At 38.1% G+C, this 17,971-nt stretch overlaps 1 protein-coding gene across 1 annotated transcript; it reads right to left on the bottom strand.

Annotated features, from left to right (window-relative positions):
• Positions 1 to 975: 975 nt before the first annotated feature.
• LOC135469649 (TLC domain-containing protein 4-like) lies at positions 976 to 17,770 on the bottom strand. Its single transcript, XM_064748193.1, has 8 exons — positions 17,695 to 17,770; positions 11,476 to 11,703; positions 10,740 to 10,829; positions 10,114 to 10,172; positions 8,578 to 8,672; positions 7,825 to 7,898; positions 4,937 to 5,239; positions 976 to 4,636 (listed from the first exon to the last, which is right to left on the bottom strand). The coding sequence occupies exons 2-8, from the start codon at positions 11,643 to 11,645 to the stop codon at positions 4,579 to 4,581; spliced, it is 849 nt and encodes a 282-aa protein (XP_064604263.1). The 5' UTR covers positions 11,646 to 11,703; positions 17,695 to 17,770; the 3' UTR covers positions 976 to 4,578.
• Between the last annotated feature and the right edge of the window lie 201 nt (positions 17,771 to 17,971).

Genomic DNA, 17,971 nt, shown 5'->3' with positions numbered 1-17,971 from the left:
ACCATACTGCTCTTCAAGTGAGCTAAGGACCATAACACGTGTACTCTTCAGCTCAGCAGTGTTGAACATACTACTCTTGAAGCAAGCTGAGTGGTGACCATACTGCTCTTCAGGTGAGCTAAGGACCATAACACGTGTACTCTTCAGCTCAGCAGTGTTGAACATACTACTCTTGAAGCAAGCTGAGTGGTGACCATACTGCTCTTCAGGTGAACTGAGGACCATAACACGTGTACTCTTCAGCTCAGCAGTGTTGAACATACTACTCTTGAAGCAAGCTGAGTGGTGACCATACTGCTCTTCAGGTGAGCTAAGGACCATACTACGCGTACTCTTCAGCTCAGCAGTGTTGAACATACTACTCTTGAAGCAAGCTGAGTGGTGACCATACTGCTCTTGAGGTGAGCTGAGGACCATAACACGTGTACTCTTCAGCTCAGCAGTGTTGAACATACTGGCCTTGAAGCTCTTCTGAGTTTGAGGCGGACTTTCTATCCACCAATGCAGTCATTTCGGTTGAAATAAGCTGTGTTTAGAACATTGCGCTTTATGAGATGAGCTGAGTGTTGGATTTAGGGTGTAAACTAAAAGCCACATTGAGCAAAACGCAAAGTGTGGACCCTAAAGCATCAAATGCATGCCTTTTGTGGCTAAACACTGGTCATGTTGCACCCTGTAGGCGCTAGACAAGAATACTGTCTCTCACATATATTTATTTATTTCATTTTACTGTTACGCCAATTACTGGAGAATTTTTCACTTACACAATGGCCATCAGGCTTTATGAGAGGAGGAAATGGGTGTACCCAGGCAAGATAGGCACATCTCCTAATACATGTATCAATTGTTTGCTATAGCCTTCCACTTGAAGCACACCTTTTAATGAACTTTACGAGAGCCTCCCAGTAGAGACACGGCTGTATTTTATTCATGAAGTAACTCAGAATGAAAGACAAAACAGTTCTTTGTTAGTGGTTCGAACCCAAACAGTACATTTATTGCACAAAGCAGCTGAATGAAATCCTGCAAACATCATGTTTTGTGATTTGAAATGTTGTGTGTTCCTTTTTTCCTCAAGTCCACATACACTATGCACAAGATCCTTGGGAGCCTCAAATAACAGTAAACTTAAAATGTACTGTACAGGAGTAGCTAAAAAAATGGGGTCAAATTCAAGAATACCTTTGCAAAGATTGCCTGTTGCAACAACCCAGGATGGCAGTCCCAATAACTTAGAACACAAGTCCCAGCAACCAAGATTGCCAGTTTCAACACTGAACCAAGAATGTCAATCCAATAACCAAAACTATTACTCTCTAAACACAACAATGTCATAATACTGGTAACCAAATCTTACAAAAATCATCAAATCAATATCAAATTTTCATAAACATGTATAAACTCTCAGCCTCATAATACATCCCCATCTTAAATAGCTCTGATAATACAAGGCAATGACATCACCTACTCAGGCCACATTAATCAGGACTATGCCTGGTGAGCCCTTAAATCCCTAATCCTAAGCAAAACCCGAAAGCTGATCTCCGTCTAAAGACGAAGCCATCTGTTTGACAGACAATAAATGTTATACAATAACAATGAAAATCTGACATCCTAAAAGAACCTAATTTCAAAAGACTGAAACAGAAACCAATTTGTTTTTTTCATTTTGTGAGAATATATACGGAATGTGCATATGTAAGTACCAGTGATGGATGCCTTTATATACAGTTTATAAGACACAGTTTAAAAAGCAAACTTGTAGGCTAGCTATAGCAAGACATATCTGTTCTCATCAATCGACCAAATGATTTACTTAAGACTTAAAAATATTGACACAGAATAGCTAAGGACAGAAATAATTCATATACATGTACCACAAATGTCCAGACATAAGTGTATAAACATTCAGAAGTACAAATACCACAACAGAAGTGAAAACATACTGGTATTGCTATCAATGTACAGTAATGCCATGACATGTCATTAACACTGTAAACGCCATTAATATTTGATTTAACTTGCACAAATACACACCAATATCCCAAAATGACTTCATTTGTAAGTTTAAAATAGTAATAGAGATAACCTTAAGTAAATGGTTTCACAAAAAGCGTTAAACATGACCAAAAAGTAATTTACGCCTGATTTGTGACAGAAAAATGTGAAACTTTGAACCATTTTATTAAATTGACTAGTATAAAATGTTAAGCCTCCAGTGCATTATCGTGCTGATAACTGAACACAAACTGAATCAACACTGACTGGTCTAATGTGGGAGACAGGCAACTTTAGGCTAAGCTCCAGGAATACCTTATAGACAGACCTACGTTAATTATAGCTATTGTGAACTTTATGGTGAACTTCAACACAGAATCTAGGTTTTGTAGTCAGCCAGTGGTAAATCTGTATGCTTTTAAAAATTTTCAGCAGATCTTCAAATGAGCCAACCGTGGTAAACCCAAGCACGGAAACAGCCTAAACTAGTTTGCAGAAAAATAATTATATTGATTTTTGTGTGAGTTGGAAAGGTTTTAACTAAACTTAGGCTTTATTTTACAAAAAAGAAATGTCTTATTCCCAATGAAATATATTTGTTGTAATTGCTCATGACAGAGATGTTGATCAGGTCGATTTTAAAGCATCTCACACACAGTCCAGCACCCTGGTGCATCATCCTACTGAATACTTTGGTGAGCATCATGGTGAGCAGTCAGGTGGTGAGCAAGTGCCTGTGCTCACTCCAAATTCCCATAAATGGAAACTGTACAGATCATAGCAACAGTGTTAACACATGGTCACCTCCATACACACACACCCCATCCAACAATCACACAGCTTCCCTTATCACACATTCAACAAATTTCAGGCGCTAACAGAACACAAGTACAGGCAATTAAGTATACAAAGCAGCGATGTAATGCACTGTCTTTGGGGGGAAAAGGTCCAACTAACACGGATTCATACAAGTTTTGGTAAAAGCTTTCAACATGCTATTTTAATAGCAAAAACAGCTTCACGTGTGTTTGTGTTTCAGGTTTAACACGTCTTCTGAGGAAAAGGTTTCATACAGATCTGGGGTAATAGACAAAGTTTACCTTTAATAAAGCATAAACAGACCCTAACCAGATGGCATGTTTCTTTGCTATTAATAGGCCACTTTTGACAAGTCTGATTCAAGCATGCCTTCAACATTATGAAGGTAACAGTAACCCATATCACGTGTACATTGCACAACTCGCAAACAGACCATATTTTTTCCTTTGGCCATATTTAGCATTTAGGCTGCTTATGCCTGGTTTGACTAGGAGATCTAGACAACTGCAGATGTGACCTTTTAGCCATATTTAATATTTAGGCTGCTTACACTTGGTTTGACTATGAGATCTAGACAACTGCTGATGTGACCATTTGGCCATATTTAGTATTTAGGCTGCTTACACTTGGTTTGACTAGGAGATCTAGACAATTGTTGATGTGACCTTTTGGCCATATTTAGTATTTAGGCTGCTTACACTTGGTTTGACTAGGAGATCTAGACAATTGTTGATGTGACCTTTTGGCCATATTTAATATTTACGCTGCTTACACTTGGTTTGACTATGAGATCTAGACAACTGCTGATGTGACCGTTTGGCCATATTTAGTACTTAGGCTGCTTACACTTGGTTTGACTAGGAGATCTAGACAACTGTTGATGTGACCTTTTGGCCATATTTAGTATTTAGGCTGCTTACACTTGGTTTGTCTAGGAGATCTAGACAACTGCTGATGTGACCTTTTGGCCATATTTAGTATTTAGGCTGCTTACACTTGGTTTGACTAGGAGATCTAGACAATTGTTGATGTGACCTTTTGGCCATATTTAGTATTTAGGCTGCTTACACTTGGTTTGACTAGGAGATCTAGACAACTGCTGATGTGACCTTTTGGCCATATTTAGTATTTAGGCTGCTTACACTTGGTTTGACGAGGAGATCTAGACAATTGTTGATATGACCTTTGGAAAAACAAAACCTGTGATCCCACCAGCATAACAATCCCCCTGAATACATCCTGCTGCTGCAGAAAGAACATTACCTGTATACCTGGTGTGAATAAACACAATCAGTGCACAACAGAGGTCTGAAATGTTACCAAAGTATGACATGTCCAACTCATAAAGCCTGTATTCTGTGGACATAGCTTTCACCATTTGTTCACTAATCTAAACATTTACCATTTTTTTTCAGAAATCATTGTTAGATAGGTTAAAATAGTAACCAGACAGATTCATTTTTTGACTAATCCAGTACCACTTTACATTTATAATGTTTATCCCAGAATATGTCTATCCTAAAATATGTTCATCTCAGAAAACATGTATGTCTATCTCAGTCTACACCAGAATATGTCTATACCAGCATGTCATCCTAGCATACGTCTATCCCAGAATATGTCTACACCAGCATATGTCTATCTCAGGATATGTCTATACCAGAATATGTCTATCCCAGGATATGTCTACATCAGGATATGTCTTTAGCAGGATAAGTCTACACCAGAATGATAAACAAAGGTAAACAGGTAAACAAAGCGTCAATGGTCCAGGTGAGTCCGTTTTGAGGTTATGCGTTCACTGTATTTTCCTCTTGTACTATTGCAAAAGACAAATAAGCCTTTATAGATAACAATAAATACAACAAGGAACAGCACATTTGCAAAGCTTAGCAAGGTCTACAAGGACTTCATATCAACCATCTATAGCCCAGGAAATGATAATAATAAATCTTTTATCCTAAAGTTTAGTAATATATTATGAAGAAGCTCAATAAACTGCAAACTAGTTCATGCACATGCAGAGATGAATTAAAAACTGGAACAGTAAACAGAACTGTTGAGCATTCTAAAAACCAAGGAACAACTGTCATTAAAAAAAAACATGTGAGGACATTACTGAATTTTTGCTGCGATGTTTCTGTTTTTGTCCATGCGTTCGTACAACACTTTCCGCACGCCCTTGCACATTTTGTAAAACCAGAAGAGGTTAATGAGATCCAGGACCAGACAGGTTATCACCAGGACGAAACGGATGTGTCCTAGGCGCAGGAATGGCTCCGTGCCGTACACAGAGTACACCTTGTGCCAATAGCGCGGCATAGACACAATGCGCACCATGAAAAACGTGGCCGTCATGGCTATACCATTCACCATGAAAACAGGGTCGAACTTGGAGTAACTCAAAGCATCCAGAAACCACCTGGAAATGAAGACATACTAGCTTTGGTTAGCTTTCCTAAAACACAATAATATTGTCTTTACACACATGTGGATGATACATTTATATTGTATTCAAGGAAAATCTGACTTATACAATCACAGACTAAGGAACATATTTATTTCATGAAATTGTCTCTGATGCATTATCCAAGAATAATTCACTGATAACATGGCAGCAAATGTTTACAGCTAGAGGAGACCCTGACGTGCCTGAGGTAAACCACTGCACATTACACAGTGCCTGTATGCAAACTCGCTATCACTATAAAACACACCGTGTACACAAGTAAAGGGCCATGGCTGGATTGAATATCATGCATCAACAAAGTATTGATGCATAATTATTACAGAACTGTGGAAAAAATATTAGCGTAGCAAGTGTGTTATATTATTGTGTATAAATGTTTGTTTCAGACACTCTGGAAGATATGAAGTTCAAATACATGTATACAGAAAATTAATAACCCTTAGTATAATAATGCTACATGTATACAGAAAATTAATAACCCTTAGTATAATAATGCTACATGTACACAAAAAATTAATAACCCTTAGTATAATAATGCTACATGTATACAGAAAATTAATAACCCTTAGTATAATAATGCTACATGTACACAAAAAATTAATAACCCTTAGTATAATAATGCTACATGTATACAGAAAATTAATAACCCTTAGTATAATAATGCTACATGTACACAACAAATTAATAACCCTTAGTATAATAATGCTACATGTATACAAAAAATTAATAACCCTTAGTATAATAATGCTACATGTATAAAGAAATTTCTTCTAAACATGATAAACAGGTAATTTTGTTTAATTTGCAAACAAACATCTTTACATCTTGCTATGAAACGTCAATGTCTCGTCACCGCACTGTTATAATACAAAACTTAAGCAGTGACGGCAACTTGATAGTTGACAAATGGCCACCTGAAACCTGTGAAATACAGCCTCTTGTCAGTTTACCTCAGACAGAGGTTTATTCTCCCTGCTCAAGTAAATTCTTAAATAGCAGCAATTCCCTTAGTGCCACGGCTTAAGCAGAATTAAATTTAAAGTGAATTTAATAAGATTACAATAAGTTGAACATGAAAATGAGGCAAAGGGACCAGCATCAGGGATAGTCAGTCAACCAGCCAGCAGATTGCTGGTATGTGCACACCTCATGCTATTTATGTGTTCTAGTCTTACATGAGCCTCTGATTGTATTAGAGTACTTTTTGTGTGCTATTCTTACATGTGCCTCTGATGGTATCGCAGTACATTTTGTGTGCTAGTCTTACGTGCCTCTGATGGTGTCAGTACTTTTTGTGTGCTAGTCTTACATGTACCTCTGATGGTATCGCAGTACTTTTTGTGTGCTAGTCTTACATGTACCTCTGATGGTATCGCAGTAGATTTTGTGTGCTAGTCTTACATGCCTCTGATGGTGTCAGTACTTTTTGTGTGCTAGTCTTACATGTACCTCTGATGGTATCGCAGTAGATTTTGTGTGCTAGTCTTACATGTGCCTCTGATGGTGTCGCAGTAGATTTTGTGTGCTAGTCTTACATGTGCCTCTGATAGTGTCACAGTATATTTTGTGTGCTAGTCTTACATGTACCTCTGATGGTATCACAGTAGTTTTTGTGTGCTAGTCTTACATGCGCCTCTGATGGTATCACAGTACTTTCTGTGTGCCAGTCTTACATGTACCTCTGATTGTATTACAGTTCTTTTGTCTGCTGATCTTACCTCTGATTGTATTACAGTACTTTTTGTGTGCTGATCTTACCTCTGATTGTATTACAGTACTTTTGTGTGCTGATCTTCCCTCTGATTGTATTGCAGTACTTTTTGTGTGCTAGTCTTACATGTGCCTCTTATGGTGTCACAGTACATTTTGTGTGCTAGTCTTACATGTACCTCTGATGGTATCGCAGTACATTTTGTGTGCTAGTCTTACATGTACCTCTGATGGTATCAGTAATTTTTGTGTGCTAGTCTTACATGTACCTCTGATGGTATCGCACTACTTATCGTATGCTGTTCTTATCTCTAATGGTATCACAATACTTTTTGTGTGATAGTCTTACATGTACCTCAGATGGTATCGCAGTACTTTTTGTGTGCTATTCTTACATGTACCTCAGATGGTATTGCAGTACTTTTTGTGTGCTATTCTTACATGTGCCTCTTATGGTGTCACAGTACTTTTTGTGTGCTAGTCTTACATGTACCTCTGATGGTATCACAGTACTTTTTGTGTGCTGGTCTTACATGTACCTCTGATGGTAACGCAGTACTTATTGTGTGCTAGTCTTACATGTGCCTCTTATGGTATCACAGTACTTTTTGTGTGCTAGTCTTACATGTACCTCTGACGGTAACGCAGTACTTATTGTATTCTGTTCTTACCTCTGATGGTATCACTGTACTTTTGTGTGCTGATCTTACCTTAAATGGTATTACAGTACTTTTGTGTACTATTCTTACCTCTGATGGTATCACAGTACTTTTGTGTGCTGATCTTACCTTAAATGGTATTACAGTAGTTCTGTGTGCTGTTCTTACCTCTGATTGACGAATGGTGTGGAAAATTCAGCCAGGAGACGATAATTAGCAAAATAAGGTAAAACACCATAGGTCTGGAAATACAAGAAACAATACATAAAAGTCTTTGTGCATTTTAAGAAAGGAAAGGTTCGTTAATAAAAACTATGTATTGTATTAGCTATCTTACCAGTTATATACCAGTCACAGCTTCAGTGAAGTTCATGATTTCATTTTTTGTAACAGGTTTGATCGAGTAATTACACATCACAGAATTTGTTACAAACATAGTCAATAAAATTCAAAATTTAGATCTCATTTTTGAGCCCTATAAATTAAATTTTTCACCACCTCATCAATGTTATCTTAAGACAAATGTGTCAAAATATAAACTTCCATTACCGAAAAAACAAAACTTTTTTTTGACAACGTTTTGATTTTTTTTTTTTTTTTTGATTGGTGTTTTACGCCGTACTCAAGAATATTTCACTTATACGACGGCGGCCAGCATTATGGTGGGTGGAAACCGGGCAGAGCCCGGTGGAAACCCACGACCATCCGCAGGTTGCTGGCAGACCTTCCCACGTACGGCCGGAGAGGAAGCCAGCATGAGCTGGTCTTGAACTCACAGCGACCGCATTGGTGAGAGGCTTCTGGGTCACTACGCTGCGCTAGCGCGCTAACCGACTGAGGACAACGTTTTGAATTTTGACCTGTGACAGAATTGTCTTTGTGGAATCTGCCTCTGATCTGTTCAACACAGAGTCTACTCACCATCACGTAGTAGTAAGCATACACAGAAGCTCCATGGTGGAATAAATAAAATATTTCCCCAACTTTTTTGTAGTGAATCGTCATAATAATCAAGTCTGAAATGAGAAAAAATCAAAAAATTCACCCTTAGTGATGGGTGTTACTGAGCAAATTACTGTATTTCACATAAATCCACCCTATAAAAAGTACATAAAGGCCAGACAAGGATACTTCTGATTCCAACACTTAAATTTTTCTGATAAGAAATAAATCAAACTTCACAAAGCACTCTTTAGTGGCTCTATAAGATAGGCGAATTAATCAGAATCAAGCTGAAAGTGTCACCTGAAAATGCTTTAGGTAAAATACAGCACATGTAGCAGCATCCAGGTAAGGATAAGCTGCCTAATGCTGTCTGGAAACCAATGCCAACAAGGATAAGCTGCCTAATGGTATGGAAACCAATGCCAACAAGGATAAGCTGCCTAATGCTGTTTGGAAACCAATGTTAACGATTCTGCTAAGCTGTACAACTTCATGTAGCAGCATCCAGGTAAGGATAAGCTGCCTAATGGTATGGAAACCAATGCCAAGTAAGGATAAGCTGCCTAATGGTGTTTGGAAACCAATGCCAACAAGGATAAGCTGCCTAATGCTGTTTGGAAACCAATGCCAACAAGGATAAGCTGCATAATGGTGTTTGGAAACCAATGCCAAGTAAGGATAAGCTGCCTAATGCTGTTTGGAAACCAATGCCAACAAGGATAAGCTGCCTAATGTTGTTTGGAAACTAATGCCAAGTAAGGATAAGCTGCCTAATGCTGTTTGGAAACCAATGCCAAGTAAGAATAAGCTGCCTAATGGTGTTTGGAAACCAATGCCAACAAGGATAAGCTGCCTAATGGTGTTTGGAAACCAATGCCAAGTAAGGATAAGCTGCCTAATGGTGTTTGGAAACCAATGCCAACAAGGATAAGCTGCCTAATGCTGTTTGGAAACCAATGCCAAGTAAGGATAAGCTGCCTAATGCTGTTTGGAAACCAATGCCAACAAGGATAAGCTGCCTAATGCTGTTTGGAAACCAATGCCAACAAGGATAAGCTGCCTAATGCTGCATGGAAACCAATGTTAACGATTCTACTAAGCTGTACAACTTCATGTTGCAGACATGACGGAGTGCACATGTATCATGACTGAATGTCTCTATGATTATCTACACAACAAATCCAGGTGTCTTACCCAATTTCGACAGATCTTCATTTCAACCCAAGGAAATACCACATACATGTACATACATACATGATATGTAATTAACAGAAAAACATGAAACCAAAATCCCTTATGCACTATGCCTTAAGCTTCTACCACCCTCAGTTTCCACAAGTGCCAAGCCCTTTTCTGGACAAAAAGTATTACAATCATACTTTTTCCCTCGGTACACAGCCAGCGACAACCACCGGTACCAATATTAAATCATAAATGCTGGCAAGTGAAATGATGAATCTGGCTTAAATCCTCAGATCTCCCCAATACAGAGCTATCTGCATGGCTGCTTACCCGATGCCATGTATCCCACAACAATTGCACAGCTTGTCCTCACAAGGGGAGCGTCACACCTGCAAAAATGCAAATGGAAAAACGATCTTGCTCAGTTACTGTATTTCACTTGAGGTTTGGTATGTAAAAAGTGCATATTTCAGAAGCACCTCAATGTGATATTTTTGACGACAACACTCAAATTTTTTCTGATAAAAAAAATCCCTTTAACATGGATGAATCAATTAAAATCAAGCAAAATGTGTCCCTTTAAGAATGCTGAACTGTAGCTGAAGTTGAAGAAACACAGCAAGCTCTAATTATAGATCTTCTCTGGTCCCAAGACATGTCACTACTGTGAGTGTCTATCAATTTGTCAATACAATGTAACACAAGTTAACTCCCAGTAATTTTGTTCCATTGAGAGTTATCCCCCCTGCCTTTTGGTTATGGATGTCATTACTGGGTTAGCTGATATATTCACCAACTTATATACCAAATAGTTTAAAGCTATGATAAGGTACATAGAGTTCTCCCCCTTTTTAGTCCTTTTGAAACATTTGTGAACACTGCTGCTTTGTCCACCAGCTACAGTCCCGCTCGTTTCTAACCGTAAACACTAAACGTGAGACAGTAGCATATCTAACCATATGGGATCATCCGCAATCTCAGTGTCATAGACAAAGGAGTAGGCACACATGAAGCTGACGATCATGGCATGGACACTGGACTGAACTCTGCAAACAAAACAACAACAAGTACACAGAGATTTATTGATTTGATTGGTGTTTTATGCCATACTCAATAATATTTCACATATATACATGACGGCAGCAGTACACAGAGAAATATTTATAGTCAATTCTGTCACTCACTATGAGCAGTCAAACCTAATGAGCGTTTACAACAGCTGAGTGGTGACCTTTTGTTCATGCAGTAAACACAACATCTGCTTGCAGATCATTTCAAGAACAGGCCACTTTTAAAATAAAACTATGCATCATCTAAAAGGCCATTTTGTGATGATTCCAAATATGAGCTTCATGATGTTTTCACACTTTTTCACAGCGACCAAAATGCAAATAAAGACAGACTCTAGGGTTGACTTTTTGGATCATATTTAACAATCTGAACAGAATTATATTACCGATTCTTATTATCTCCAAAACTCTGATTTCTATATTTTTATGTTCAGTGGATACATGTAGTACTATATTTATATCTGTATTTACAGTGGAAATACAGTCTGTTTAGCGGCAAAAATAATTTCATTCAATATGGCTGAAACAGTCCACAGTAAATCCTTTATGTTTTTGTGCCAAAAAAAAGTCCAATGTATGTACATCTTGTAAGGGGTCTTACTCATAACCACCAGTCACTTACCTCGTGTTCCAGTCGATCTGCTTAGCTGGGGGTAACAGAGTGTAGCCTGGGCACAGTCTGCTCGAGATGGCTGGGCTGACATACTTGTACAGAGATAGGAAGGCAGAACAGCTGACCACAGCCACTGGATAGTAGGTTGTGTCAAAGCGGAAATGCTCTATCTTAGGCATCGTGGACAGGCAAAGAAACTACTCGTGCACACCTCTCTTCTGGTCACTCTCTATATCACTGTACAAGGAAGTATGAAGAAGAGAAGAGTCTGTTATCACTACTCACCAGCACACAAACTCTGGACAAAATACTACACCAAACACTCAGGGCATCAATGATGAAACACCACCCCACCACACCACCCATCCCTCGTATTATTGTTCTTAACTTTCACAAAACCTGAGCTAAAAACCAGCAGTGCTTTTTAAGGTCCATTTACCTTAGTACTGCTTTCACTATCATGACTGTTGACTCATTGAACACCATGGGAATGAGGTAAGCTATGCTTTACATGTACTTTCTACAGGCGAGCTAAAAATGAGATTCCAAGGTTGCAATATATTTGGCATATAAATACAAACCCGAGAAAACAAATATTCCTCAACACTGACATGTCAAAATATACACTGTGACAAGTATTTGGTGAATACGATTGTGTTACAATTTATAACCAACTGCTGAAATCTAAACATCCCAACATCCCACTGCATGTATACATGTAATTTTATCCTACTGTCCCCTAAGACCTAAATAATCCTAAATCCTATAGCTTCTGGTTTCCCCAAAACAAAATGGCAAAACAGCCACAAATACTCATCCACCAAATTTTGCAAGCGGTTTAAAACCTTTAGTGTTAAATAAATATAAAAATACATGATGTAAAAAAATACCAACAGATAGATGTAGTTGGTGTGTTTGAATATGAACTGACATAAAAACTGATCAATACAAAAATAAAATGTATGACAAAAATCTAATCACGTAAAACGACTGAAAACAAATTGCGGGTCTTGTAAACTCCAGGTTACCGTCATGTTACAGAGTGACCTCAATTCACCTAAGAATCTCCTTTTGACAATGAACATGTGAGAAGTGAGTCAGATGGCCAACAAATGCATCAACCTTGTCTTACCAACTCCCCAAATTAGAACTGCCCTATTTAGATGTACCCCCAAATCAGAGGTTACTAGGCATTTGATGTGAGGTCAAATCATTCCTCCTGTGACATTCATTCAACTAAATCTGACATATAAAGTCAGTCTTCAAAGCTTTGGAAGTGCTGCATCAGTTGCAGCAAACATCAGTGAAGGCATGTCAAATGTCAAACCAGGCAAGGGGAAAAAGCCATCAAACACGTATGTAAATCAGTGTGGACCACTACACAGCCATGGTCATATCTAGAAAAAAAACCTTGATGGTTTGGATCCCAAAGTTGCAATTATGTGCAAAGAATTTAATTTATATATATATATATATATATATATATATATATATATTACATAAAATGCAAATAAAAATGATGCTCATAAGGAAGAGTTTATGCTGTGAAATTGGTATGGAAATCAAACGTTTTATTACCAGTATATATTGTATCACTAGTTTAAATTAATTGTTAGTTTTACTAAAGCTTGATTATTTTGGGTGATAAACCCTTTAGGAGCCCAAATGTTTTCCTGGATTAAAATCTGGCTCTACACATTACATTGACAGCTTAACTCAAACCTTAAACTAATTAACATACATGTATATTAAAGTTTCCCACCAGTAAGCACGATAAATCATCCCATTCAAACACATGGCTTTACAGAAATCCAAATTTGGTTGACTGTAAGGAGCATTAAAGGAGAAGAAAATTTAAATATCAATCAAATACCACTGAAAAGAGTATGCATTTCCTCGCAGGTGCATGCCATAAAAAAAAATGTAATATATACCTCAAGTTGATAAATAATAAATGAAGTCAGCGCCAAAATCCGCTCTGGGCGACTCTATTTTGCCTAAGAACTAGTCCTGAAGTCTTCTGCATTAGGAGTAGAATTGCCGTTCGAAACCGCCAAAGTGCAGTTCGTACATTTCAGGTAGAACTCTTTTTCCCAGAAGGTAGCGCTTGACGATCGAGAAACCAGAATGTTGGATGTAGGTTCCGAGTTTACACAAACAAGCTGACAGTTTTAAAGGCTCTCACTGGCTAGGAGGCAACACACCTCCAACATAAATTACAGGGTGTTAAAGATGGAGGACGTGATGGACAGCGATTTATGCCAGCTTTGCCATTATCAGGCTTCACATGCATGGCGAGGAAAAATCGTAAAATTATGCAGCAGACACAACCAGATAGAAAAACATGTGCTCTTTTCAGCCTATAGTGTGTCATGTTTTAAAGTTTTTTTCTCCTTTAAGGGAAAATGGTAAACACAGGCCAATGGGGTAAGTTATGCAATGTACATGTGTTGTCCATGCACATAACAGCCTCAAGTTCTCCCAGATATATTTACGTTTGTGAACTGTCACCTGATAATCTGCTACAAGAAGGGTCACACCAAGAGTATATACTTGCAAGACGATGAACATCATCTAGTTACATGTACACTGTACTCCTACCAGCAGAAGCAGTAAGCCTACACACTTGAAATTTGTACATGTACTCATGTCAAATATCATGTTCTGGTTCTCCAGTGAATGCCACCTGTTCTGGTTCTCCAATCAATGCTACTGTCTTACACCTGTCAACTGACAGACATGTTAGTTCATACCCAGGCCTAGAGAGGAAATTTGCAAATTCTCACCATCTCATTGTTTGTTTGTCTAGGTGACAATGAGCAACTAATGGCATTCCAGGCTATTTGCACAGCCTTACATGTACATTCATTATTCACCATTTGTCTCTCATCCAACAACAGTAGGTATTGGAAATCTTAACTCCATGTGGCTTGTCATATACATAATGGTCACTGCTTGGGTTAATATGCAAGCCTTGCATGGTTTTAAAGACATGTATACAGTATGTAGGATCAATAATTCTTTCAGATAGCTGTGATTACCTCCCTTTGTATGTACACAAAATATTTAAGTTATCAAGAACACTTCTAATTACTGTCAATGGAGCCATTGACATAATTCAGAAACAAAGACAAGAAACTTGTTCCTGATTATGTCATGAATAACTGGAATCCAGATGTCGTGGCAATCCACACTCATGGTGTGCATCGATTGCACTACTGGTACATTCAGTATGAATGGAGATATGTAGCAATCAGAAAAGAATACAGTGTACATGAAAATCTATTTTTAATGTTGCACTTAGTACCTGAATGGGACTTATCAGTCGATCTTAATTAGCCTTATGCATGCACATGTTTAGATCATAAGGAAAATGTATGCTAATTTTCATGGAAATAAGCTCAGTACTTTAGAAAGAGTTGTATGGGCAAAATCTGAATACATGGAAAGGTACTATTACACCCTAAATGGGGGTAATGAAGAAAATAATTATCTGATTGCCATTAAACTTACGCATGCACAAATTCAGAAGATAGGCAAGATGTAGGGTAAAATTCATCAAAATCAGCATAGTATGTAGTTTGAGAGGAGACTGATGGACAAAATTATGTTTACAGACAGACAGACAGACATTGGTGAGTCCAATGTACTCTTCTAATTTTGTTGACGGGGATGTAAGAATAACTGCCTTCTTACAGTTAATTCCACATAACATACAACAGATCATCTTCACTGCATGCTGACATTTGGTGTTAGATCAAGCTTGATATGGCCAAGTAAGGGACAGATAAGTACGCTACTGGATACAAAAGTATGGGGTAGTTGGGAGGAGATACAGGAAGTAAAGGTTTTCTTGACAGTTCAAGTTAAGTTAATCAAAAGTCATATTGTACCATAAGACATACAAATGTACTCAGAGAAACTGGCCAGTGCCAACAGGGAAATCAGTTTCATCTAACCACTATGTTCCCTGAAGAAATTTACTAAGCACAACATGTGACACATTTCGCCACCATATCTCATTCACTTCCTGATCCTTAGCTTATATCCGCAAACTACGACATACCCTAAATGACCTAAAGTTTCATCCATGACTAAGTTGCTCATTTTTGCAGATTCTGGGAGTTCAAATGGTTTTAGAAAGGTGCCTTGAGAGGCGTTTGGAAGGTAGGATGATATCTTACTAGCAAAATGTAAATTTTACCACCAGAATTAGTATTTCATGACATTTATTTGCCTCCAAAAATGCCCTTTGGTGGTCAAATTTTTAGGTCAAACGGGGTATGCACTGACTAGTCATCTCCAAGCACATATCATATTTCACACTGAAAAATTAAAAATTAAAACGCAAGTTTAAGTCCACTTAGCTTGCTGGTAATCAAAATGAACATGATGTATCTGCAATGTAACGATAGTACGATGAACTAAACGATACCAAAGAACGACACTTAGTAGAAATGAAACAAATTCAATTAAGCATTTCAATAAAAGCAGTATGTACCTCTGACATCAACCACTTATGAACACACAAACTTAAAACATACATACATGTGCACCTGTGTAGCATCAGGAATATTACCCCCTAATGAGCTACATGTATAACTTACCATCCCAGACAGCATCTGGGCACTTCACCAACACTGCAGGATACACTCAGAACTACAGCTGATAATAACTTGAAATTACAAATAAAAAAAAGACACAACAACACAGAGATATCGCATTATTTAAAGTAAGTAAAATCCTGCACATTTAGAACATAGAATTTAAAAGATGCCATGTTAACAATCTCAACCAGCCAGGCGTGAGTTATTACTGTAACCCTAGAAAGCACTCCGCTTAAGTCACGCACACACTGTTTCGCCTATTAGCCATATGAGCCCAGGGTACAGGTGCAGTGAAACCGGTTTCACCTGTAGTTTCACCTTATAGTTCTTTATCTTTAGGATAGTAAAGGTAGTAACACAGCAGTCCAAGGTCTAGTCCAAGACTCCTCTGATGTTAGGTTTGGCAAAATTTTGTTTAGCTAGGGATGGCCTCAAACCAATGTCAGAGCATGCTCTATATAAAAAGCTGATGCACTTACCAGCCCTTGTCAAATATGTCGAGGCTGTCAGTACAGCAGGTAGCTTTGAGATAAATTGCGAGACAAAAAGATAAGGAACATTAGCGCCTGCAAACTTAAGGCCGTGGAGAGATATTTAATTGATAATTTTTGTCTCCAACACACTACCATGGCAATTTCATCAGGTTTTTAAATGGAGCGCTCTTTAACATTGGTTTGGGATAGTTGTGGAATGTAACACTCTGTATCAAGCAACTGCTTCTGATGTGTCTGATCAATGGTAAGCCACATTTACCATTGATGTTATTGATGTGAGCACAGAAAAAAATACGGTTGTTCAAGAGAGTTAATACATATGGCAATCAATATAGTTCTGATTTGAGGTAAAAGTGGCTTACTGTCAATCCGACACATTAGAAGCAGTTTCTACTCGTAAATCTCCAAACACTTTGTTTGCCCAATACAGAGAGTTACATTCCGCAACTATGGTTCGGGACCAGCCCTGGCCGAACAAAATCTGGCCAAACCCAAACGTTCTCACAAACTACCGTGGTAACTGCAGCAGTCTTTCACATGTCTTTTACATCTTGGTTTGGAGCTAAACCTTACATCAGAGCAATCTCGAACTAGTAACACAGCAGTAATTTATGCACTTCAGCACTTCTATGTTTTTAACCCAACACATATCTACATGGATGGTTTTCGAATGAATTATTAAAACCATCTAGCCACATGATCAATTAATCAATGAGTTAAAACGGACTTCTTGTGACTACCCTCCCTAGGTCGTTCAATGCTTGCCCATTCAATTTTAAACGCCAGTACAGCGCTGTACGAAAAACGGATTCCTATAATTGCACACATTTGCAGCGTAATTTTAACCCGGTTTGCTTCTTACAAACCCTGCAACGGAAAGCTGCAATAAATGCTACAATACTGACTTTGGTATTCGTGTGTTTCTGTTCAATTTCTCAACGTATATCGTTGTAGCGGTCTTTTGTGCCTTTGTCAAACGTGTGAATGCGTCATCGCTACAGTGACCACGTCGAACATGCCGCTGAAATGATCAGCGGAGCGATGCCGTTGTTTTAACACAATTTCTATTTCATGATTTACGCAAATTGCTGAAATGCTCACCGATGCTGAAATCATAAAATACTTACTGCTTGCATCTGGATACGGGAAAATTTAGACATTTCGTTCCCATCAAATGTCACTCTTTGGTTTGACAAACATGACAGACGGCTGGAAAAATATAATCTGTGATATGAGCCGGTATAAAATACGGAGTTTATTCGTTTAAATAAAAGAGGAACATAAGGTATTCTTCTTATTTCCGAAGGCTAATGCGTTAATTATTATGCTTTTGTGTTAGGTCATCAACGGTAATCTTTTTTTTATGTCATCACATGGGAGTACGTGTTACACATCTTTTCATTT

Source organism: Liolophura sinensis, chromosome 7 (genome assembly GCF_032854445.1).
Source record: "Liolophura sinensis isolate JHLJ2023 chromosome 7, CUHK_Ljap_v2, whole genome shotgun sequence".
Taxonomy (NCBI): Eukaryota; Metazoa; Mollusca; class Polyplacophora; order Chitonida; family Chitonidae; genus Liolophura; species Liolophura sinensis.
This window is presented reverse-complemented; position numbering and strand designations above follow the sequence as displayed.

Excerpts from the sequence above, each read along its gene's own strand:
- LOC135469649 (XM_064748193.1), bottom strand. The coding sequence starts at position 11,645 with ATGCCTAAGATAGAGCATTTCCGCTTTGACACAACCTACTATCCAGTG. Across the intron at positions 10,173-10,739 it reads ATTGCGGATGATCCCATATG|GTGTGACGCTCCCCTTGTGA; the intron begins GTTAGATATGCT and ends GCATTTTTGCAG. Across the intron at positions 8,673-10,113 it reads TGTGGGATACATGGCATCGG|ACTTGATTATTATGACGATT; the intron begins GTAAGCAGCCAT and ends TTCTCATTTCAG.